The 27,457-nt window shown below is 33.7% G+C and overlaps 1 protein-coding gene and 1 long non-coding RNA gene across 2 annotated transcripts; both read right to left on the bottom strand.

Annotated features, from left to right (window-relative positions):
• Nucleotides 1–1,630: 1,630 nt before the first annotated feature.
• On the bottom strand, nucleotides 1,631–16,655 carry LOC136855416 (uncharacterized). The gene is made up of 5 exons (XR_010858024.1): nucleotides 16,384–16,655; nucleotides 13,974–14,799; nucleotides 13,502–13,662; nucleotides 12,761–12,928; nucleotides 1,631–11,715 (listed from the first exon to the last, which is right to left on the bottom strand). It is a non-coding gene; the product is annotated as an uncharacterized lncRNA (long non-coding RNA).
• Nucleotides 16,656–19,297: 2,642 nt separating this feature from the next.
• On the bottom strand, nucleotides 19,298–26,837 carry LOC136855414 (acidic mammalian chitinase-like). The gene is made up of 8 exons (XM_067132412.1): nucleotides 26,733–26,837; nucleotides 24,718–24,912; nucleotides 23,857–23,981; nucleotides 23,259–23,412; nucleotides 22,696–22,781; nucleotides 21,633–21,848; nucleotides 20,592–20,793; nucleotides 19,298–19,711 (listed from the first exon to the last, which is right to left on the bottom strand). The coding sequence occupies exons 2-8, from the start codon at nucleotides 24,880–24,882 to the stop codon at nucleotides 19,577–19,579; spliced, it is 1,083 nt and encodes a 360-aa protein (XP_066988513.1). The 5' UTR covers nucleotides 24,883–24,912; nucleotides 26,733–26,837; the 3' UTR covers nucleotides 19,298–19,576.
• Nucleotides 26,838–27,457: the final 620 nt, after the last annotated feature.

Raw genomic sequence — 27,457 nt, 5'->3', positions numbered from 1 at the left:
GACAGTCTTTTTATTTAAATCCAAACAATACATTTTCAAAAAATTTTGATAGTTCATTTGACAATTTTTTTTATACCCCTTGGAAACAGCACTGTAATGCTCCGAGGAGAGAATACCCTCAGCAGGAGTTATTACAACCAATTGCCTACTTCAAAGCTGACTGAAAGAGTGATTTCTAAGCTGACAGCTGATTACCAAGATGAGAAAAGCCTATATACTTCTCCTGTGGTTTCCCTGCTGTATTCCAGTTAATTCTGTCACTATCGAAGAATGTTTGACTTCCAAATGTCGTATAAGACATTGTGCATACGGAGTCCAGGGGGTTACAGGGGTAAGGTTACATAACTAAGACAAGCCTTTTTTGTGACGTCATTCTTATGGCTGTCATTTCGTACATAAGCTCTGCCTAACGGGTCTCATGAACCATGGCATGAAAAATCCGTAGAGTTTTTAACCAACCAGAATTCCGCTCAACTCTCAAGCCTAATGGCCAAATAAACAATCCATTACCTCTAGGAATAACATTACGAAAATCTACGAAGGATTAACGTACGTTTTCGACATTATGGTCTCCGTTTTCGTTGACTTTGCCGCGTCTTCGTACAGAAAATTGGTTTTACTCATCATAGAAAACGATAATAACTGAGCAAAAGGACAGAGACTACGATAAATACATTCTCTTGTGTTTGCCATGTTGATACTGATTTCGTAACTGATACAACTCTCAACTTACAGCTTTAGTTGATAAATTACTTATAAATACTAGCAAATATGGATATTTATAATTATTTTCTGAGATAATTATATATAAAACTGACTAGTTTCTCAATATGGAGTTGGCTAAAACTTCAGTATTTCAGGTGCTAAAGATAGTTTAGCAATTTGCTATAAAATTTGACATCAAGCTGTCAATAATGACGACAAAATAGAACTTTCTTCAAATTTATAAACATGGTAGACTTCAATTTTGCCACCAAAACTGGCCACCGATGTGAAATGTGGCTGAAATATGCTAAAATACGTCGGAAAATGCAATGATGTAACATCTAAGAGATTAAAATGTACAAATGACTTCAAACCCTCGGATTCTTTATCTCTCCGAACTTCTTACAAATTAAATTACCAAGTTTATTAAAATTTTCAATAACCATTTCCGTATTGATTTTATTCATGTATATTTGTCAATATAATGCACTCAACTTGTAAGACACCAATTACCTGATGACAGCTTCAATTACTTGACCAGAATTTTATTTATTTATATTTAACATCAATTTTATTTGCAGCTACTTGTGGCTATGCCATAGTTCACTTTTGATTATTTTAAAAGCATTTCTTCTATTTTACTTAAATTTGAATTGGAATACAATTATTAGCTGAATTAAGAGTTTTCATTCATATATTTACTTTGTTTCTAAGAAAATGACATTTGAGGGACATAAATATTTAACCGACAGTAATAAATGTCATGGTTCAAATTCCAACTTATTAATCTTTAAAGTTTCATACTTAATTTTCTGCTAACTTTATTAATAGCAGTTTGCTAAGTATGAATATTCATTTATATTCTTTCCAGATGTCTTATTCAAAAGAGATTTACAGGACACTCACAAATCATTTAAAAACAAACTTCAATGAAGTATAATTTATTTAAAACAAGAAGTTGTCCTCTGGTCTCTGTTACAACAAAAGCAATCGATTACACCGTGACACATACAGTCACCCCAAAAGCAGACAAGTGACCCAAATGCCTTTAAAATAACTCATCTTATAGGCCTAACACCACTCAATGTAAGTGATTGAGTCAGGTAAATGGTCAGAGACGTGCAAAGCTAATATCCTCCTGCCCCGTTCTTCCTCCCCCAGCAGGACAGCAGGTCGGACTAACGTCAACCTTCACCGTACACGTGGACCACCAGGCCAGTTCAGGTTCCGTGTGATAATGCCTTACAAAGTCACCCCATTGCCAGGTAATTAGGGAGGAATGTCCAACAACTTTTGGGAATATTCCATCAGGTGTTTTGGAGTTTGGACGTTATCTGAAACCTTTCAGCTTCCAGTTTTTACGAGATGATGAAAGCTACTTCTGTTCTGATCACCAGAACAGTGCTACAACGCTTAATCTTCTTTTGCCCATTGCTCACCAAATACAAGACTTTACACATTCCCGTTTGTTTTGCTTATCAAAATAAGGCCACAGGACTATGGAAATTTCTTTTTTGTATTGCACAAGGTGACAAGCCTATGAAAAATAACAATTTCATACTGCTCGCTAGAGCAGGCCTACAAACTAAACCATGTTTTGCATGCTTGCTAAAGCGTGGCTACAGGACACTTAAAACTGCAGCTTTGTACTGATCATTAGAACAAGGCTACAGAGCAATTAACATTGTCTTTTCATACATACCATGAGAATGAGACTACTTTTCATATATTTAAATTTAAGCAAGTTTTTTTTGTCATATATATTCTTGACTTTTTGCCTCATTTCTTATTGAACAACTAGCCAAGTTCATCAAAAACTCTAGCCATCAAGCTCTTCCAAACTAACACATTTTATGTACAAAACTATTCCAAACTTGACACACTTCGGATACAGAACTCTCCTAACCTGACAAACCTTTTTAGCTACAAAATTCTCCCAAACTGACATACTTTTTTGGGTGCTAAACTCTCCCAAATGATACTTTTTGGGGTACAAAACTCTCCCACTCTGCCAAACTTTTTGGGTAAAAAACTCTCCCAGACTGACACTTTCAGGATACAAAACTCTCCCAAACTGACATACTTTGGGGTAAGAAACTCTCCCAAACTGACAAATTTTTAGGGTACAAAACTCTCCCAAACTGACATACTTTTGGGGTACAAAACTCGCAGAAACTGGTAAACTTTTGGGCTAAGAACCCTCCAAAACTGACACACTTTTGGGATACAAAACTGTCCTAACCTGGCAAACTTTTAGGGTAGAAAACTCTCCCAAACTAACACACTTTTGGGATACAAAACTCTCCCAAACTGACAAACTTTTGGGGTACAAAACTCTCCCAAGCTGACATACTTTTAGGGTATAAAAGTCTCCCAACTGACACACTTTTGGGGTACAAAACTCTCCCAAACTGACCAAATTTTAGGATACAAAAGTCTCCTAAACTGACACACTTTTGAGGTACAAAACTCTCCCAAACTGCCAAACTTTTAGGGTACAAAACTCTCCCAAACTGACAAACTTTTAGGGTACAAAAGTCTTCCAAACTGACAAACTTTTAGGGTACAAAACTCTCTGCAACTGGCATACTTTTTTGCATACAAAATTCTCCCACGCTGACATTATGTGGCTACAAAAATCTAAACTGACAAACTTTCTGGGTACAAAGCTCTCCTAAAATGACACTTTTGCTTACAAAAACTCCAAAACTGATACACTTTTGAGTTACAAAACTCTCCCAAACTAACACAATTTGTGTAGAAAACTCTCCCAAACTTAACACATACAAAATTATCCTAACTCGCATACACTTTTTACATACTTAACTCAGCCAAACTGACAAGTTCTGAATATAACATTCTCCAAATGGGCAAACTTTTTGTGTAGAAAAGTCCCCCAAACTTGCACTCTATTCTGGTACAATATATCCTGCCTACTGATATTTTCCAGACAAAACAAATCTCCCCTTTCCAAGCAAAATACTATCCTAACCTTACAAATTTCCTTAGCAAAACTTCAAACTAAGTACAACTCACTTTTTAGTTGGAAAATGAAGTCTTTTCATCCAAAAAAAATCACAAATGAACAGATTTTCCAGGTAAAAAGGCCTCCCTTGATTTAACAGGCTTTCTGTGCATATAACTTCCCCAACTAACACCCTTGCTGGGAAATAAAACTCAAGAAAAATAACACTAAGAAAATAATTCTCCTAAATTAACACTTTTTCGACAAAAAACTCTTCTCTATTAAACACTTTCTGGGCAAGAGAACTCCTGCATAGATACCTTCTTGAAAAAGAACACTTTCCAAAAACAAAATATTTTTTTAGACAAAAGCACAAAAATTTGCAGACTTTACAGCAAAAACTCACAAACCAGCAGAATTTTTTACCATAAACTCACAATCTACAAGACATCCTAAGCCATTACTGCAAGAATGGATTTTCAAATAATACAAGTCAATGACTACAAAAATCCCAAAAACTGGCACTTCTAAACAAACCACAAACAAACAGACTTCCTGGGCAAGAAAATAGCTTGGTAACTACCAGACTTTCTAACTACAGTATAAGGATCTTAAACTAACAGACTTTCTAGGCAAAACCTAACAAATTCAGACATCTTGATTGTAAAATTATCTAAGCTAACAGACATTGTTAGTAAAACTGTAACAAACCAACTGGCCTCCTGTAGGCAAAAGCAATCATACAAACACTGTCAATGAACATTTATCACTAACAACCTTTCTCTAAGGAAAATATCTTAAACTAACAGATTTTCTACACCACACAACTATCACAAATCAAAACACCTCCTCAATGCAAAGAAACAGAAAAAGATTTTTTGAAGGGGAAGTATCATGAAGACAGGCTTTCTCCATGTCTTGAAGTATCATGAATTAATAGATTTTCTAAAACTAAAACTATCACACAATAACACACTTCTTGAGAGCAAAACGGTCTCGTAATGAACTTTCTGAATTCAAAATACCATAAAAAAATTTCATGAAATGTCAAAGTATCATAAACTAATATATTTCATGAAATGCAAAAATATCACAGACCAACATACTTTATGAATATGAAGCTATCAGAAAATAACACACTTTCTAAATAAAAATATACCAAGAACAAAGACTTCTGCATTGTACACATTATTATTGGAGGCAATGAATACCGAATTTTATCATTGTACACTGACAGACAAAATAATCCAAGATTATCACCTGAAGCCCAGATTATTATAAAGAAAAGCACACAAACTGGACCTCAAACTTACAAAGACACGCTGAATGTCAAACTCCACAGTCATGAATTACTACTGGAACAAACACCAAATTCCACTGCCATCTTCTAATTTATGAATATCAAAGTCCATTGTCACTTAGTGATTTATGAATAGCAAATCCACAGTCATCTACAAAGTACTGGATACCAAATCCACTGTTGCAACCTGATATCTGAATATTAAATTGAGTCAGCAAATAACATGTGAATGCCAGACTATCACTAACAAACTCTTTCCAAATAGCAAACATAGCTATCACAAGTTAATACTTTCCATACTAAATATTCCACTGCTGTGACACTAACTTTTTCTTGGTCGAAAACTAGACCATCTTGAAAGCACAATATATGGATCTTATGCTGATTCAAAATTTCCATCATATATCTCAGACTCATAGCCTTGACAGATCAGACTTCTGTATACCAAAGTTAATATCATGAGCTTAAAGAACATAACATTGATCACAAGCTGTTGTACAAATTTTTTTGTTACCAATAATTATTAAAGTCAAACTTTAGTCTTTCATTTTACTGTCACAAACAAGGACTTGACTTAAGCTAAAACCTCAACAGGGCAACTTCGGTATAATTTCTCAATACCTTTAACATATAAGTATTAAAAAGTTCAATCCTTTTAAAACCCCAGAAGATCAAAGCTTTGAAAACATCTACACAAACCCGCAGACACTTCCAGTGGTAAAGTACAAAACAATGTCAAAAGCAAGGAAATACTTAACATAAATTGTGATCCATGTCTGAAATCAAGTTACACAAGGTTAGGTATGGTATCTGTAAAATCCAATATCACTCCATGGAACTCTTAACATGTGTTAGTATTGGCTGTCAAGACAACTTTGCAGAAATGAAAGAGCTAAACCAGTTAAGATCTAAATCAATTCAAAGCTAAAAGACCAAACATCAAAACCATTAATGTACTCCTAGCCACGCAGTTCCTCAAAACAGTATCATTTCATATCCACATAAAATCAAGGACACAAAGTATTTCTAATTCTGGAAGCCAACACCGAGTTCAATTTCTACAAACCTTAATTGGAAACCAGCTATAACCAGAAATCAATGAACCATCATAAACTGAAATAAACATCTCAAAATCAACATTTACTATTTGAGTAACTTCTGTAAGAAAGGGTAACTACTGTTAACTTATCCAAAGCTTTTACTTCAGGCAAATTTGACCAAATTTTTCATAGGGATTATTTTATATCAGTTAAACCTTCAAATACAAAGGTGACTGACAGACGAGGGCAGTTCCTCAACCACATGGAAATCCACTGTTCTAAGAATCAGCTCTTGCATTTTGTAAAGTCCAGATATTTCACACAACCACAAAACTCCCAGCAATCCCTATTGTATGGTATATGGTGACTAAAATAACCTTTCCACCACAACACAACAAAGGCTCCATTATTTTACATTACCTTGGCAAACTTGTCAAATATATTTAGATCTGTCCATTCTTGGACAAATACATCCATTAATATTGCTCAAAGATTTACATTTAAACACCCGTTTTTACCTAATTACTGACGATGTTATAAATTTGTAAGGCTTCTCACACATCCTCTAAAAGCATGGACATTGTGGTATTTATCCCTCCTTTATTTCAAGTACACGAAATGAAGTGTTACCCTAAAATGAGCAGGCATTTGAGCTGCAAGCTGGTACCCCCTTTTGAAATGATGGCATGTGCCCAAAATGTAATGAAAAGTAATGTTATATACCCAACCAAAAGGAAAACTTTTAACTCTCCACATATTCTAATAAACTCACATGTGTGAAGACATCTGGTAAGATATAATGTATATCTTATTCAATATTTATCTGTAACTTGACCAAATCCAATAATGGCAAAAATGCATATTCTAGTAAACTATACTCAAGAAGTTAGAATTTTCTGCATTATTTCACAAAATCATTTGAACTTCGCAAAGAAATAGTATCTTAAACACAGAACCTAATACTCACCTTACGAGTAAAAGTGACAATTCAGAATAAAAATGTCCAAGAATAGTACTTTTTCTTACCAAATAATTTGAAGTCATTTGCATCTGTAGTTTTACATCTAGCTAGTAATTTTAGTCAATTCTCCATACTGAAAATAAGCCAGTCTTAGATACAATAGTCACTGAAGACAGATTAAATAACCCTATTCAAAAGTATTTACAAGTGAATTTGTTCACAGAGCTATAAGGTAAGAATTCTATCAGCTACAAACCAAATCATGAAATGACTAACACACCTGACAATATATACATCGTAAACACCAGCCTTTTGCTTAATGTTTCTTGTTTTCTAAACGGCTACTTATAAACTCAAGTTCTGTAACAAGACGTGGGAGAAAATCTTGTATGAAAACCAAAAACAAAATGGCGAAATGTACGAAAAATGTAGATTTTTTTTTATGTTATACATAGAAATAATGAACTAGATTTTATGGCCATTATACATCTGTGTGACATAAAATTCTGGCTACAAAATTCTACAAGGTCAGGACACCTGATCATAAGACATGTTAGGCAAGCATTTGCTTATGTATCAACACAGTGATAAGAGTAAACGTAGGCTACAGCTTGTCTTAGTGGTAACTTTGCCAGACATCCATGGACTACCTATACACAATGGACTCCTTTTACATTTGACAGGTCTAACAAGCTTCAACAGTAACAGAGTAAACTGGAATACATCTCAGAAAGCACAGGAGAAGTATATATGTATGCTTTTCCCATCGTGGCAATCAGCTGTCAGCTTAGAAAACAGCTCTCTGAGTCGGCTTCGAAGCTGATAACTGGTTGTAATACCTCTTGCTGAGGACACTCCCTCCTCGGGGCACTGCAATGCTGGCTCCAAGGAGTCCTTTATTTTAAGTGTTTTCTATCCACATTCTTCTCAGTTTTTTAAGTATACAATGAATACAGTACGGTATATAGGAGGACTTCTGTACTTCAGCTTACAAACCTTGATAATGAGCAATAGTCTAGTCTTCTTTGAACTTCCCATATCTATAGATTTAATATTTAATGACTGCTCTAGTTCTCACTCAGTACTCAGTTCTAAACACAAAAAGCCTTACTTCTCAAGAATTAAGACAAAAATCAAAACTTGAATCAGTACAAAAATCATTAACTCCTCAAAAATCTATAAAAAAAAACTTTTAAATTCACACAAATAACTTCACTCTCAAAGATTTACAATATCATACCTTACAGAATTAAGAACTACTAAATATAGCAAAGTATGTAGTGTACAAAAGTTTCCTCCAGTGAAGTGTGCTGAGTGCATACTGATATTTCTAAGTATGAACAGTGCATAGGAAGACTTCAGCAGTGTATGGAGTATAAAATGACGCTTCAGGGATGTATGCAAGACTTCAAAAAAGAACAAAAAGCACTGGGCAGTTATTTCAGTAAAATTATTATTATTATTATTATTATTATTATTATTATTATTATTATTATTATTATTATTATTATTATTATAAATAAATAACCAAACTACTGAGCTAACATTCGTAACTTTCACATGGATCATATCAAATCTTACCTAACATTCTGCTGCTCATTAAAAATTTATTCACTGGAAAAATAAAAAATTAGAAGGATTTTGATAAAATGAGAGAGAGAGAGAGAGAGAGAGAGAGAGAGAGAGAGAGAGAGAGAGAGAGAGAGAGAGAGAGAGAGAGAGAGAGAGAGAGTGTGTGTGTGTGTGTGTGTGTGTGTGTGTGTGTGTGTGTGTGTGTGTAATCAATCTTATTCTTGCTCTATTGTACCATCAGCATACTAAAAAGGACCCTAGGTAACTTCAAAGCTACCTAAAGTTAGTAGACTGTAAGAACTGAGTAAATAGCTGAAATACAGAGGTCCTTTACAACAAAATCGATGTGCAATTTGGTATTACAATAGTTTTCCATTATTCAAAGTTAAATTTCTAACAAAGTTAACGGAATCTTAACTTGATCACATTACTCAAATTCAATAGGAATTGTAACAAACATGTTAACAATACAAAAATGAATGATTTGTACCTTAAAATGCAATAAAAAAAATCTCCATATGTCAAGACACTGTAGCAACTGGAATTCTTAAATTTCCAACCTTATAAAGTCAAGTTAAAGTGAATTTCCCATATGTAATTTGTAAAGCCAAAGATATCCTTAGCAGAATAATACTACGAACAGTGATGACTGAAATACTGTTCCTAGGTCACTGCCAAACTCTTCCGGGCTGTTCTAAATTTCACTGATTCCTTGAAATGACCATTACTTTACAAAGCTACTTATATGGCTTCATAGAGTAATTTTTATGGAATGTACACTTATAACAAAAAATCTCCAGACTATCAAATATCTTTACTTTAAATCAACTCCTTTTGTCTCTTCCCACTTTGCTCTTCAACTTCTTTAACCTAACGTTACTCAAATTTACACCATTCATGTTAAATCATTTGCTTTGTGCAAACCTTACAAGGAAAGGAATACCTTGCTTAATAATAGCAGTTAATTAAATAGCTACCATCTTAATTGCTAGGAAGTCTATTAATTTCCCTTTTTACAGCAAAATGAAAAGTCTGGAAAATATCTAGTGCTCTAGTCGAAAAACTGTCTGGTTCTCAAGATTAACTGAATTCTCCAAAAAAAGAAAAAGTCTACCTATCATAGTGGTATTTAGGACAAAGAATTTACTAATTCATTTATATCCCTGAAATATTCGTAGAACTAAGATACCAGTTGTTAATAATACCTAACTCCTTTTAAAGCAACATTTTGAATTTCAGTTTGCTTACTGATTCATTTACTTAAAAAATTTGTTATCAGAAAATCAAATGATCCTCACAGAACTGTACAGTTTTCAATTTGAGTAATGACTAATTACTTAAGCTAAAATACCACGGGCAGCTGTGACCAGCTCCCATTAAAGTAATGCTTTGAGGTTACTTATTAAATCACTTATCTAAAATACTATTGTCTACTTTACAAAACTACACTTAAAGTGACACTTACAATCTGGAACCCCCACATGCCAAGTGTCTTGAAATATAATGAGATGTCATGGTACATATACAGTAATAATGTTCTTGATAAGATATTCAACAGCACTTAGTGTACTAACTTTTATGTTAAATGGTAAGCAAGGTGCGTTATTTTCATGGCAAACATTTTACAAATATATTACCATTAAATCATTTGATAATTGTGGCAACTTCTCCTTTTGTTATTAAAATGAATTAAAACTGATAAACAAAATTCTGAACAATTTCCTAGACTAGAATGTAAACACGTACATGGCCTATTTCAGACTGATATCCCTCCTCTATCAAACAAAACCTTATGCAATATTACAATAACGCAAGACCTAGAAGCTATATAAATTCAGTTCAAAATTAAATGATGCAATACAACAACTGAAGCAAAGTATGAATTAAGGCTACAAGGAGTATATGAGAAGCTTTCTCATAGTCCCTCCTTTGATGGAAGCTTTTTCATCTATTAAGAATAATTTACTAGGAGGCAAACTATTGGGAATCTTTGTACTTTAGATAAAAATGTACCTAATCTAAGGAGTTTATATTTCACAGGTTCTATTCAACAGAACTACTCCTACCTCCTATCTACCTGCTAAGAAATTAAAAGTAAAAAAGTTATGCATCCTGAAACATATTTACTGTAACTAAACAAAATATCCTGATCTTTTGATAACAAAGAAATATGCTATCTAAGAATAAAAAAAATTATGCATATTGAAACATATACTACACTGAAATATTGAACTTCAACACAAAACTTAAATGTAAAACCAAATGTTTCCTTCATAGCCAACATCAAAATTAAGAATCTTACATAAAAGAAGGCTATGTATCCTGATGCCCACAGAGCTACTTTTTGGTTCAAATCAAGAAATTTCTTTTGCAAATAAACTATGTATCATGATACATGCTGAAAAGTGATACATAATCTTAGTACAGTACAGAAAACTATGTACTGTATATATATCCTGAAACATCATAAGCTATTTGTTAGTTGATATTCAACTTACTAGGAGTCAAAGTTTAAATGCTTAATGGGTAATATTAAACCAACATGAGTTTTAAGTATAAAAACTATGTATATAGATGAATACTATTTAAGAGCCAATCATGAAGCTGATAAGAAATTAAAGCAAAAAAGTCTATGTAGCCTGAATAATACTGAGCTAAGAAAAGACTAATTATTAAATTTAAATAAACACACATGAGAAATGTACATTATGAAATACTGAACCTACAGCAGGTTTAAGTAATAAACTATATGCTGAATGATAGTGGATTACCTCACTGTGATAGACTAATAAAGTTCATGCTATCATAAAAAGCAAAGCTGAACTCTACCTAACTTATAGTAATATGTCCTGTTAGGACACTGGTAAACTAGCACTTGTACAATACTATAAAAATAATCCTATCCTAATTTTAATAGTAACAGTACCACTTTTTCTAACATTGATGTCAATGGGACTGTTTTTCTACTTCATCCTCTGTCTTTAACGACAACTACCACTTCTAAAAAACTATATTCTGGCTCCTACTACAAATTTCATCAATAAAAATGTAGTTGCCTCTTAAAGTTATCACTCTTCTTTCGTAGCAGTGACCTGTGAAATTCCAAGTAGTATGAGACTGGAGTATTCTATCCAACTTGTTCCTTTTGTGCTTGTCAATTGCCAATCTTTTTCTGCAAAGATGAAGAACACATTAATACCATGTCATCTGTATTAAGATAGATAATTAGTTACAATATACCCGAGCACCCTATACCTAGGCCTCTTTTACTAACTGACTAAGAATGGCACAGCAGGGACATTGTCTTTTTCTGAACAGAGTTGAACATCTGCTGTTTTTTTTAAGGACATCTTAATATAATTATATTTGCAGTACAAACTGAAGTAGCCAAAGATTAATTGTGCAGTAAAGTTCACTAATCAGAGAGTGACTGAGGCTTTGAGTAAACTCCAATAAATAAATCAGACTAAATAGTTCCAAATTTGAATTATATAGCTCAGATTGCTAGGGGATGACTATAACAATTGTAAGACCATTTCAAAATCTCATCTAATCTGGTTAAACTTTCAGCACCAATAAAGACCAACCTCTCTCCTTTCTTAATTGTTCCAAATTCACTGAGTACTTCCATGGTTGGCTTAATCATTTTAAAAACACAGCTCTCTAACTTACTTGCTATTGGCACTCATCAAATATCAAACCATTTTATAAAATACACTAGAAATGACCCATAGCTACAGTACTGGGGAAACATCTGAGAAAATTAAATTACTCTTATAGAACTTGAAGATCTTACAATATCAATATTTTATTTATAAGTTATAAATACTGTACTACTTCCCTCATTCACTTTCCTATTGTAATGGTTAATCCTTTATCAACTGAACATTCTTTTCAAGAATATTCTAAGAGTTATTGGCACTGATAGTCCACAGACTTCAATTCCACTATGCATTTACATTCTGTCCAAGAACCCTGTCAAAAACTTCAAACTGCATTATTTTGAGTTTCTGTAAAACCAAAACTTTTAAACCTGTAGTTACCTAAATTAGACTGTTCAAAAGCTTGTAACAATATTTACAGAGTATATCTTCCCAGATCCTGAAACTAATGTACTAGCATGTATACCATTACGGATATTACAGATATATTTCAAGATATATAAAGTGTCTATTACATGAGAACTACAAACTACAGCATTAATGTTGTTCACTCACTAATTTTAGCAGATTTAAATGGCTGTAATGATGAAATATTTCAGGGTATCTCAAGCATATTGCACAAACAGCCTCAGTCCTACAATTACAGGTTTTCCTCTGAAACTCTGACTGGATTCTTCTCTCAGTTTTGGGAAGGAATCTGGCCAGATAACTGTTCCAATTCTGCTGCTGAAATAAATCCAGAACATCAGCTCTGGAGCTAATCAGATTTCCCTCTACACCCGAGTTACTAAATTTAAATTCAATGCCACAGTGGGTTCAAAAACTGAATATCATCAAGACAAGATGACCTGGGGAAAATGGAGTTTAAAAATGTTAGAGCAAATTCACAAATCTGATTAATCTAAGTTAGATTTAGGTCATCTCACAAACCATATCTAATGCAGATCTCTGATATCTGATTACTTAAATTGGAACACCTGAAACAGACTGCTTATTACATCCTAACAATGCCATTTCAAGAACTTATACTTTTAAAGCTAAGGAGTTTTTAATTAACTACAAAAGCAACTTTCTTTAAAACCAATTTCAACAATTTGATAGTTTACAAATTTAAAAACAGTCTGAGCAATATCCCCACTTTATAGGTTTATATTAAGGTCACATAGTCTAATATCATAAAGCAACAATTAGCTTTCTGTGCTACACAGCCTCGCTTTAAAATCACCAAAATTTCTACTACTCTTGAAGAGCACAGAACTGAAATAATTACACCTGTAACAACAAACTTTTACAAACAGCTGCTTCCATTTGTAGTGGGTTTGATGTTATGTTTCACACAGCCAGTTTATAAATGTAAGTTCACATCCTGGAGCCTACTTCAGATTACTTAGTCATCACTGTATGTCACTTCATTGATTGTTTGACTGCATTGTACATCAAGAATATTATCAACAGATCTGTAAAAGAAGTTCATTACTTAATTACTTCCAGAAACTAGTCATGTTTTTGTGCACATTACATACAGAAAGTAATTTATATAAATTAATCTTTATAGGGTGATATTTTTGCCAAATCAGACTCAAGATAAACATTTATGTAATGTATATAGTAACTATTTATTAAACATTTTTCCTACATATTCAAACTGAGTTTTTTTTTTACACTGGTGTACCCTAGGTGCCAACAAATACTCTTATATAAAAAAATGAGGAGTTTGTATATTTCAGATGCTTTATAAAACTAGATAAAAAATCAATCGTAAACTTACAGATTTTAATGTTCAGTGATTAACTCAGGTCCCACTGTGCATCCAATCTTCCATTTTGAAGCTGAAGTCCAGTGGTTTCAATACAAACTGAAGGCACCCCAATACATCTATAAAGTCAGTTCGATACAACCCAAGTCATTCATATAAGAATAAGTAAAAAAAAAAAAAACTAAGTACAGATTTCTTCAAACACCAAGTTTTTCATACATTTCCTACAACTTTAGAAAATGTTTATATAAGTCAAGTATCTTGTATATCCTATAAGTTATTCATTATTTGTAAGTAGAAAGCAAAAACTTTCGAACACCTGAACAGTGTTCTCATCTCTCTCAGCAAATTAACTTAATTATTGATTTAAGATTCTATTTACTCAAAACACAAAGTACATATTAATGGGTTTAACAGTGCCTTCTGAAAGCGTAGACAAAAGTATCTTATTTGTAAGTTGAATATCTCTCTGTGACAAGGTAAGAAATAAGGTGAAAGATTTAAGCAATCAAAACTGTTGCTTTGCCACTGTTGTTCCAAACCAATACACTCGCAACTGGGCCTCATATCTGTGTTGCTTTATTGTGGGATATGTCTTAGTTCTTTATTATGTGGTTGAGGTTCCAGCTTTAAATGCTTTATATGGATTTTGTCTTATGAAAGAGAAAAGTAGTGCTCTGTTACACATGGTAGATTCAATTATTAAAACTGTTAAGTTTTCTTTGGCTTTTTTGGATAGTTAAAGAACTAAATGATGCTTTGAAAGAACTTCTGAGTTGTATTGAGCTGTCTTCATGCATGTAATAAAATGACCATTAGCCTTGAGGTGAAGCCTTCCCTGAAAAAATGAATCAACATTACTTATTTATTCATAAAAAAAAAGTTCTGTACAAATACCTAAGAGATAGCTACACATATGGGATTATTCAGCTATGGCACAATAAAAATCAACAGAGTAGCACCTAAACTTAACAGACTCTGGGGGTCTGGCCTTTCTGATAAGTAACAGTCAGTTAAGTGTGGAAGATCCTATATTATACCCTGCACTTAACTACTTTCTAGATATCTTATAGATATCAGTAATTCCACACAGTTCTTACCCTAAAATAACCTGTACTTTACACTTAACATTAAATATGCGATAGATATCTATAAACGTATCAATCTAAAATGGTAGCAAAAATAATTATATTATGTTAGCTGATAAGTACAGAAGTCTGCTATCTTGAGGTCCATTAGGCAAATTAATATGATTGGCCATTAACTGTCCTTTCATAAAAGCAACCTATTCCGTTCTGAGGTCAAACTCATGGTCTTTAACTGTGGGATATGATACAATTTGGCCTACTACATGGGTAGTTAAGCTAAGCTAGATAGAACAACATTGAATATGTTACTTTTCTCAAGAAAATGACTGAAACCAACAACATGGAACTGAGCTGAGAACAAGAAGATTAAATTTGTAAATCAATATAGGCTACCAAGGTAAACAGGCTACACTTCATAGTTACACCTCTACCTGTGAATTTTTGGCTACAAGCCACAATCTGTTCTATCAAAAACTAATCTACAGTTGGTAAAAGTATAGAACAGTTATGCACGGACTATTACCTTGGAAAATGATTTTTCCAATACTTTTAGTGATGCTGATGAAGGAGATGGTGTTGTTTATTGTTGTTCAATTATTATTAACCTCACATCTCTATCCAACATGGCTGGGGACCCTTTGGGAATGAGGAGTTTTGGGTGGGGGAAATTGCTGGGAGAAAGACCAGACTGTCACATTGTTGTTATGAAATGGTTCTGCGCATGCGCAAGTCATCAGGGAGCCATATGTTCAAGAATGGATTGGCTAAGGAAACCTATTATTAAAAGGAACTATACTACTCTAACATACCCTAACCTAACCTAACCTGAACTAGTGGGCTGTGTTACTTAGCAGGGGGAGTCCCCAGTGAAGGAAACTCCACTTTTTACCAAAAGTTCCCCTATAACACTGCTCATGTGTGATAGCATTCCAGGATGACCAGCATGCAATAACATATCAGTTCTGAGGTTAATTACAAAGATGATGGTAAATTCTTGATAAACAACCAAAATACTATAGAAAAAGTCAATTTCCAAGATCATACCCCATGCAGAGCTGTTCTATAGTTCTACCCTACAGTTTCACTAATAAAAGTATTATGTGACTTTACACTTTTAAAAGCATTGAATTTCACTGTGAGGTTGACTTAATATTTAGGCAATTGGCTACTTTCGCCTATGTATGAGTATATATAAAATATAATGGAGGTTTTGAAGAGCCTAGGACAACCTTTCCTGTTTATAACCACTTTCTGTACAAGCGGCGTTTATATATCGCTTTAACCTACCCAATATATTAATTAATGAGCTTCAAATGTACAGAGTAGACACTTACAGACAGTACAATGAAGATGAGTAGTCAGTTAACCATCAAAATAATTCGAATATTGAAGGAAGACGACAAGAGGAACAAGTAACACTGGTTCCAATACTACCCACAGCCCCATTGTTCCGACGCCTTTGTAGACTATTTTGTTCATTTCTCGATAGTTTTAGTATATATGAAAGACCTGATGGTATGAAATGATAGTATATGAATATTTCATAAATACCATTGTTGTTATCTGCCGTCATTTCAAAGTTATAGCTTCAATTAGATGTAAAATTTCATAGATCACGACTTTAACTAAAAACCCTCTGTCAAAAACAGCTGATGATATGTCAACAAACCATAACAAAAAAGTTTAAATGAGCAATACTGTAAAATGAACTTCGATTGAATATTATGTATATTAAGTAAAGATTCAGCAAAAAATAAAATTAATCTTTCTTAAAAACTTATGAAATTTTCCCCAATGGCTTTTGTTGCATATTTAGGTTAAAAATATAAGCTTTAAAACAAATACATCAAACTAAACAGAAAGCATTAGGCTACTCATTTTATACAATGTTCAGTTTTAGCTGTTTTTATTAAGAGCTGTGTAAAAATTCTCTCTGATGAATGTACAACAATAATTAAGAAATAAACAGCAAAGGTGATTAGTGGCATTATTGAAAGTACCTAGATAATAATTATTATACAAAAATGATTACTAGGAACTCTTGGAAATTGCTTAACTTGAACGCTTTTGATATAATATTATTTACAGAGTAGGGTAGATTAAAAATACAATATACCAAAATTGCATCATCACTATGGAAAATTGTTTATTTATACCTTTTAATGGTTTCATGCCAATGTCGTAACTTTATTTTAGGTCTATTTCCCTTCAAAAAATTCGTCTACACTGTAGTGTCAGCTGATAATTTTCCAAAAGAGGGCTGTTGTCTTTTCATTCAAAATTCATATTCTTATCTTAAAACTGCAGAAATATAAAATATATTATTCAATACAAATTTTCTCTCATTAGTATCCAATTTTTTCTGCTAAGATTGTCTTGGCAACACAAACTAAGCAGACGAATGCTGAAAATAAAACCCACGAACTTATTTTGCTATCTAAAATATACAAATTTCAATGAGGCAATGTGTGGAGTAACCTTAAATAATGACCCCAGAAGCGGATGCCACCCATGGGGAGAGAGAGAGAGAGAGAGAGAGAGAGAGAGAGAGAGAGAGAGAGAGAGAGAGAGAGAGAGAGAGAGAGAGAGAGAGAGAGAGAGAGAGAGAGAGAGAATAAACTACTTTATACTCAAGTTTCGTGGTAGCCATTGTCAAAATATTATTATTATGCTTCCTTTCTGATACCCAGGAGGACGTCCTTATAATCAAGGCATTTAATGTTACCATTATTTAACCACTGGTGTTTCTAATCGTGCACGATTTTTCGAACAAAAAACTAACCCTTGAAAAAGTTTCTCTTACCTTTCTGTCACGGTAAACGCTCCATCATTATTGTAGGTCTTTACTATGTCACCTCTCAGGATACACTGATTGACGCCTGGTCAAATCAGCCATAAATGATAGCTAACCTGGGACCATCTACTTTCTTTCAACATACTCACACACTTCGAAATCTCAGCCAATGAGATAGGCAGATTAACAAAAGAACAGTTTTGATTGGTTGACGAGTACAGGGTGAATAAATACCAAATGCTTTAGTTATCACTTGGGATTACTTATAACATGTTGGGAAGACAGGTTTAAATCTCTGTACGCAACGAACATTACTATTATTATTTACCATGAAACATAATTTCCTTCCTTCATTCCGTGAATGAATTACTCTATTTGTGATTCCTTTGACGCATTCTGGCACAGACGTAGGTTTGAATTAAATCACACCAGTGAACTGATTGAATCAGTTCCTTTCCTTCTGCTCTATTCTACCTAATATTCAGAATCTACGTGAAAAGCTTGGGACCAATTGCAATGTAAATTTCCAAGGAATTGTTAAAGTATTCTTTACATATGAATGACCTTTGAAAACTTCATGAATAACATGAACCAAAAGACTCTTGTCCATTATCTTTGTCTGGAAACACTGAATAAGTTTGCTGAAATGACAGCATCACAGTAAAGAAAAATATATTGTTTAGTAATTCAAGATTGCACTCCTGATGTATCATTGCTGAATGCATGTCCATGCAATGTAAGAAGTGTGATTAGATTGTAATTTCCATTTGTCAAAATTGTTGATAGCTTATGAATATTCCTGTTGAAAAGGGAAAAAAATTAGCTTCACATACTTTGAAACTGGAACTAAATGGTTAAGCAAACTCATCAACTTAATTATTCAAATCATATTTATATTTTTTGATCACACCTTTTCAAAATTTCTATTTTCCTTAACATGCTGCATATAGTCAAGGCCTTACATAACAAATATCCTACTGATCTCTTATCTCCTTCACAGTCCACCATGACTCCAAGCCAACAGAAATTTTCTCCCTCTTCTACGACCTACCTATCACAGTAAGGTTCTCAACTCCTCTATCATCCTTTTTGCTCTTGGAATGCATTATTTTTCTTTGGTATCCTTTTCAGTCCATTCCTTTTCATTTCACTTTCCCATCTCTTGAGTGTGTCCACCGCCCCTTCCTCAGAATCTGTGGTTAACACAAGGTCAACTCCCTACAGCAGGTCCAAGTGGTTCCTTTTATATACCAGTTTTAAGCTGAGACATTCCAATCAGAAATGGCATCTCACTGTAAGTTTTTTTTTTTATCTTATTTACAGACAGGGTACTACCCAATTTACAATTAAAAATCTATTTCAATCAACAGACAACGCCAATATGGTCACTCTAAGTGCTAAAATCGAGTTGGCAACTCTTAAAACATAGCTAATAAGGTAAATAAAAGAGCATGCAAGCTATATAACTCTTAACATATATATCACACATTTGGAATAAAACCTTAATAGTATAGATATAGCATATCTAGTACAGTACAGTACAGTATTCAAATCTTAAAATGCATATCACATTTGTATAAAAATAAAGACTTTTTAATCAGTAAAGACTGTCTAATCTTCGATTAAATTACAAAGCACCAAGTTTTGTCCCAACCTTGTTACGAAATCTGAAAGCTAAATTATTAAACAGGACATTTTGCTTATCATGGAATAATATACAAGTGCTGGATATTTCATTCTCCAAAAAGTATATCTTTAATAATATTATGAAGTTCAAATTTCTTTCCAGAATGTAAACCAGCCCAATCATCGCAATTAAGATTCCATGTCATTACTCCAGCAAATCCTCGGTCCTTTATCCAGTGCACCTGAAATATAAAAATAAAAAATGTTAATGACATCATGAAATCCTTATTTTAATGGTTCAAACAGCAAATCAAGTGTTGGATTCTACATCAGTTACTAGTGACAGTTAACTAGGTGATATGAAATTCACTTTTTTATTTGCTTTTTTTCTGCACAATGTTGGGGGCACCAGACCCAATGGCAGTGTGGTCCTCCACGCTGATAGACTGTGGCTGGACTCTTCCGCCACTCAGTTACTACCTACCACCCAAAAGGCCAAGCTCCACCTACAGACAAGGGAACAGAAATAGAGGAGGGAGAGAGTAAGGCACCAGAAAGATTCAGCACTGTCACCACAGCACTATCTATCTCCCCGACGAGGCAAGTGAATATTCCTTGTCCTTCTTCCTCCTACTAACAAAATCCTTCCACTGAGGAGTACCCCAACCATCACACTCCCTGCATGGTGAGGCACAAGTACATGCCTTCCCCCTACAAAACGAAAAGTACCTAAGGGGGTCAACCATTACAGGAGACATGTAGCGCCCACAAAGACGCCCATGCCACTTGCAACAGTGTTCACGTTTTTTCTCCACCATCGAGTTAAAAACAGTTAAGAAAAAAAACAAAAGGGCAAAAGGATCTATTCAAGCTACTTATCAAGCATTCAATGAAAGAAGGAAGAGAGAGCATGCAATAAGATGTCCACTCGCCACAGAAGCCAAGAAAATAGTGGATGGTGGCAGAGTGAGCGAGGGGTATCTCCCCCTCACTTCCGACCTTGTTACCAAGTTAAACAGCCACTCTGGCAATGATGTGTATTTCAGTTAGATCAAGTAAACACTGTACTGACTCTTAAACACTAAAATGTTAAACTAAGAAATGGCAACAATGTAATAATACCTTTTCACTTATACTCTGAGAGTCTTCATATGAAATCCAATCTTTATTTCTACAGGCATAAGGAACTCTACTTTCTTCATCAAAATGTTTCTCTCCTCCTTCTTTCAAAAATGTTACTGCTTCAGGGTACGATAATATTCCATTACACATGCCTTCACCAATGGCCGGTGACCAAACACTGCACCAAGAAGAGTTCATCAATCTGAAAACAAACATGGAAGGTTACAATAAAATACTTGTTTAAGCCATTCACAAAGTGCTTAAGTTCCTTCTTTACACGTACCTTATATTCTCTATGGTATCTTGCATGTGAGGCGTATGATGAAAACAGATGTGTTATCATTTACCATGAAGTCTCAAAATGCATGACATACAATCAGAGAGCAAAGATGTCTTAGAGGATGAAAATAAAAGAAAAATTCCTTGATCTGTGATTGTTTAATGAGTGTGAGTGTATAGTAAGTGTGTGTGTGTGTGTTTAGTGAGTGTGAGTGTACAGTAAGTGTGGGTGTTTAATGAGTGTTTTATATGGTCAACAAAAGTTGAACTAATAGTGCTACAAGGAAAATATGTCACTTTCAATTAGGTTAAGATTTTGTTAAAAAGATGAAAACTGCTATAAGAAAAATTTGGAGAAACAGAGATACAAGTCTTTTAACATTTGGTATTGTATGAATTAACATTACTAACAACGAAAATGAAAACAGTTTTGTGCTCAGTACAAAAGATACAGTACAGAAGAAGGAGTATAATCTAATAAATTACACTATTTTGAAAAGGAAATAGCTTTTCTTAATGTCAACATTTTGTATTTATTTTGCCAACAATTCCTAAAAGATAGACACCTAGAAAGTAGTTAATTCTGCATCTATCATTGTGAAAGTAAGTCTGCTATGAAACAAATTTTTCTCATACATTTCCAAATCACCTTATTAACAAATGACGTTAACACTACACTACCTTGGGGAATGTGGATATAAATATAGTATTCTCAGTACTTATCTTTCATATTTCATTTTCAGTAATTAAGTCAATTCTTACCTCCAAGATCTCCCGAAAGTTGGAATTCCAATGACTAATTTTTCTTTACTCATGCCCTTCTCCAGCCAATATAAAGACGACCATTGTATGTTCATAGTGTTGAAATATAACTTTTCTCCACTTCGTTTCATCAAAGGGGCATTATGCCCTGTGAAGGGAAGGTATGGCCAAAATATGTGATAGTCATACCCCATGAGAGAAACAAAGTCTACATACCTGTAATGTAAAATATATGCTCAGAGATTCATTAGATAAAAATAAAATTGAGTCATGTTAAGGCTAAAATCAATGAATTTAGACAATGATCCTTGATTGCGGTTAAGTACAAAACAGATTTTTCATTACTAGAAAAAGAACTTTGCAACTTTCAGATATGCATTCTCTTATGTTACACACACAAAATAATGCTCAAAAGTCTTTAAAATATTTATAGCTGTTTAAATTTTGCCCATAAATTAACAACACTACCTAAATGAATTTCTATAATTATATTCCTTTCTAAAAGTTCTAATGTAATCAAGCCTTACATGAAAAAATTCAAAGATGGAAAAAAATTACTATTGTATACTCTGTAAAGACAATCTTCTCCTTTTCCCTGTTCATGGTTTAATGCCCTGCAGGATACAACAACCAAGTGTCGATAATGACCCATACAGTGTAGTTTGTTTTAAATTACTTTGTTTTAAAGGTCAATCTCACACATTCAACTTCAGCTTTGGGCCATAGCTATGTCCCATTTAATGGGATAGGCCAACAGTAAAAGTCCTCAGCTACAGTTTTCTAACTTTTACCTTGCATGAACAACTTAAGACAACTTTCTCTTTGATTTTCCCATAACTTCAAAATTATTATGCATGTAACCAATCACGTGTGAAAATTTCCTTTTGGCCGAGTTTTCTGAACCTAAAAATTTGACTGTCACCTACTTGAACTTTTTAAGTAAAAAGTCTCAATATCAATTAACTCTTTGTGCAAAGCATAAAAAACAGAAAAGATAATAACAAGGACAATTATAGACACATGGAGACTTATATAAAGCTAATTGGCACATTAGAAATCTTACTTCACCAACTGATGAACTTCATATGCCCGATCAATAATGGTTTTAGGTCCAGCTACAGCGATGGTCAAAAGAAGGGGAGGTTCTAGCTGCAATCAAAGGTTACACCAACATTAGCCACAAACAGCTTTATAAAGCAACCGTAACACATTATTTAAATTACTTCTATAAAAGACCCAGTATTATACTGCTATATATTTTCATAATATTATGTCTTGACATATGCTGCTGAGACCTGTAATCACTTAACAAATACCCCAAAATTCACAACAAGTGACAATAAAAATATTTTAAAAAATCTGAGGTGTCAATAGAAATCTCTGAAAGTTCTGTAATCCAACCAAATCACATCTTGATTTGATTTTGCAGGCAAACTGGTGAAGGGATACAAACTACAGATAGTTTATACTTTGCTAACTAGTAATTACAAGTCTAAAAAATCTATATGGAATGATGGTCAGGAAATGTACATGCAAAAGAATTTCTATGAACAGAAATACTGCAACTGTAATGGTATGAAAAAGTTAATTACAGTAATAAGAAGCACATCTGTGAATACATAAAACCTTCAAACTGTCATGGAGATGACGAACAAGTTCGCTAAAAAGATGTTTTTCACATTTCTCTCTCTTCATTGCTGGCCATGACGGAAACTCCCAGTCCAGATCCAGTCCATCAAACGAGTGCTCAAGAAGGAAGTCTCTTGTACTTGTAGCAAACCTGTTGGATGATAGAACATGAAAATATAACCATAAGTTTAAATCAGAGATGAAAAATCAGCTACTGTGATGTTTCTTACAATTACTGCAATTAAATGAACGAGTGACAACTGGAGAGAGGCCAAATTACAAAAGATTGAGGTCGGGTAGGAAGATTTTATTTGATTTAAGAAAATTTGGCTATAAAGCCAAGCACTGGGGCACTTTCAGTCTCTCATCACTTAAGACAGTGAGAAGAGGGAGTTGAAAATATAAATACATATCTACAGTTAATGAGAAAAATCCAAGTCAATGTTTCTATCTACTGTACTGAACTGAGACGAGGTTTTAAGATCTTCTGCTTCTACTCTCTTACTTTTCCTCTTCCAAACAGGGTGTGACTGGACTTATAATAATAAATGTATTAACAAAAACTCTAATAACAAATTAATCATATACACTTAACTGTATTATTGCTTCAGGGTCTCTTACTAGTGTTGGAAAACCTCCATCTGATGAACCACCTCCCAAGGACAGAAGAATCTTCAGCTCAGGATTCCTTTTCTTCAAGTCAGTAACTTTCCTGTAAACCTGAAAAATTCATATACTGTACTGTACTTATTACATTTGTATTTTGGTAATTTAATATTTGCTTTTCAAGAGTGGAATCACTTAGGTGTTCCGTATTTGTATTACGCAAGTGTTGTAAAACTGTTAGCCTCTACATAGCAGTGATCATTCTGAAGTTTAGCAGTGGAGAGTGTTAGACGTGATAAAATGAGGATGATAAAAAGAGTAATTTTGAAAATTAAAAGAAAACAAAATACATAATCATTTGGAAAGTGATGCTCATGCTACATTTAACATCTATCTGAGGCAGAATTTTAATAAACTTTTTCTATGTGCATAGCTGACCCATCCACCAATTGCTTTAGACATCTTGAATAAACACATACAGAAAAACAAACAGGCATGGGTAAATACATAACATCGAACAAAGAGTGGGTAACTAACTGGGCAAAGCAGGCCTCAACTTGCTAGAGCATGACATCATAAAATATATAACTACCCTTTCATTGGTAATGAGTACTACTGTACATCAATATTAGGTTTTCTCTCCACCTACGTAATGAGTAGTACTGTACATCAATATTAGGTTTTCTCTCCACCTATCAGGTATTATACAATACTGTAAATGGAGCAAAAGCTTTGTCTTTTGAATGGACACATTTACACAATATAATATATTAATGTTTGCTGAATAGATCTATAATTAAAAACTAACAAAATCATTGTGCATGACTAAATCTGACGTGACAAGTCTTACCTCAGTATCTTCTTCATGCTCAGGAACAATGGAATTTTCTCTAATCCTTGCAAAGGCAACAATTATATGGCTGCACAGAAATGGATCAATCTCTTCCACGGGCAATGGTTTCATTGTATTGTCAGAGCATTTCCGTGGGATGGCATAGTAACAGACATGAAGCATGATTCTTGTTTCTTTGTGAAAACAGCAGATCTGTGAATTATTCAAGCATTATAAATATATCTTTACAAATATTTTTTCTTGCAATGCATGATGAGGTAAGAAACTCCATGCATGTAAAGAGACTTAGCTAAATTTGAGTATTTCAAAATACCGGCTTTTAATGAAATGCTTTCTTGAATATAAAAAAATTGTGTTGAGTACTCTTATTTTTACAACTTTTTCCTAAATTCTTAGCTTAACATAGTAATACACATTTGTTCCTTACTCCTTTTTCTACATCCATTTTGACTGTTATTCTACAAAAAATTAATTATCTTTCATATTTCTGACACTTGAATATGTGAATGATAAAAGTATACATTAACCTATCTGGACAACCAACTACATTCATTTCTCTAATAAATATATCACAAATTGTACCACCTGAAGTAACATTTATTTTAGAAGGACTGCATTAATCTACATTTACTCTACATTTCTATTTTTCAAAGTATGGCTAAAATACGTTTCATAGTTACAAACTACTGACAAGTCTATAAAGTATAGAGTAACTTGGCTTACATGAAGTAATGGGTTTTTGTTTTTAACATACAATAAGCTATGAACTTGTATTTTTCATATACAGTACTTATGAAGTCAATGCAGGTATCATCCACCTGTTGGGGTTCCAGAACTAGGTACAAATGCTTACATATCCAACCATTATTGAAGAACTTTTCATGTTTGTTGTATGGCATCCTTTGTGGGGGTTTTGCACCTTCAGGCTAACTTAACCTATGGTAAGCTTACCGTAAATTAAAATAAATACGGTTTCAACCTGACCTAACGAATCTTCCCTTTTGTAGTACTCGTTTTCTGGGGTTCCTCCACCAGAGAACTCCCAGTTCCCACCACGGCACCCCAAATGATTTGCTATCCTAACCCAAACCTACCAATTCAAAGAGCAACTTGAAAAGACACAGGCTGAATCCTGACAAATCAGATTTAGGCAATTTTGAATAAGGTGAGCCACTCACTCCCAATACTTTGGTAGGATTTCATGATGAAAGGTGTGGATTTTAATCTACTTCCCTAACACACTAGCCTAGGCCAGGCCACCTGTTTGAATGAAAGCTTCCCAGAAAACTACAGACCACTACTGCAGCCTGATTCCTGCCAGTCACCGACCAGAATATTTACCACCTTTGGTTTATGTTTATGATATTTACTGTCTTTCGTTTATGTTTTTATGCTTACACTTACGCGTCTGGTACTAAAAATAGAGCTCATTTTGCTCATAAACTTGTATCTACTGACATAGTGGGAGGCAATAATAGTCTTCTGTTTTACCACTGATGTTCAGTGTTATTTAGGGGGTGGGGGCTTTCCTGACCTAGGTAGCCTAGGGTTACCTCCTAGGTAAGGTTAGGTCAGTGTTGGTCAGTTATTGTATACCCTCTGAAATGCCTAACGGAGTTCGGATGTAGCCACGGCCACACCACGTGTCCGAATGCAAACTTACACCACACTTCCTATACTCTTAAGGTATAGGCTAGCTATCTTCCATTCTTTCCCAGACTTAAGAATGTTAACGCAGGGGTTAAATCCCCACATATCCAGCTGTGATGGGGTGTTTAAAATAAGGTAATGTTACAATTCTGTTAAATCACCGATTGTGATAAAAAACGTTTTTTTTTTAAGCTGAAATTTACGTTCATAGGGTAGTCGTATCTCTCTCGTTAGCAACGGTTCCTGAAGACTGATACTTTCATCTGTTTCGTTATTTTCTTAGGCTAAATATATTAAAATTTCATAAAGCAGTTGTTAAATTAAATATAATAAACCAAACTGGCAGTTCTGTATATATATACTTTCTAAATATATGCCTTCCAAGTCCGGAAATCAGCGTGAAATATGTGATGGAAACCCTTTACATCGACGCCCATTTGTTTACGTTTGTTTCTCTTTAGTAGTAGTCTTACAACTTTACTTATGTAATGGCCCACCACTTAACTTGTAATTGTTCTCCATTTTTCAGTGTTCAGTTCTTTAATCTTTATGTCTTCTACTCTTCCACATCTAGCGAAGTGTTTTCTTCTCTACAGTGTCTTAATTAAGTAATAAATTTCCGATGGTCATTGTAATATAAGTAACCCAATTCTTTATTGTTTTCATTAAGCAATAATTTTCCAACAGTGTCACTCGTATATTAACTGAAGTTATTGTGAAATAAGTAATTAATTTCCCTATGGTTTTCATTAAGCAGTAACTTCTTCACAGTGTAACTCGTGTATTTGCTGAGGTTACTGTGATATAAGTAATTCATTTCGCTCTTTTATGAATTCTGAAAAGTACAATAATAATTAAAATATCTATTTCCACAATCTCCCAACATGCCTGTCATTACACATACATCTCATTCCAGTTGTATGGTCAAGTTGTTTGTTTAAGGGCCTCTGAAATCTCGCATTATGTCCATTAGTTTTGATTTTTAAGGCCTTCCAATTAATTTTTTAATTTGTCATTTTTTGTAATATCAGTCAAACAACTGCTTTCTTACCAATTTACGGAGTTCTTCTTCGTGAGAGTTTTCAGT

Source organism: Macrobrachium rosenbergii, chromosome 31, assembly GCF_040412425.1.
Source record: "Macrobrachium rosenbergii isolate ZJJX-2024 chromosome 31, ASM4041242v1, whole genome shotgun sequence".
NCBI lineage: Eukaryota > Metazoa > Arthropoda > Malacostraca > Decapoda > Palaemonidae > Macrobrachium > Macrobrachium rosenbergii.
This window is presented reverse-complemented; position numbering and strand designations above follow the sequence as displayed.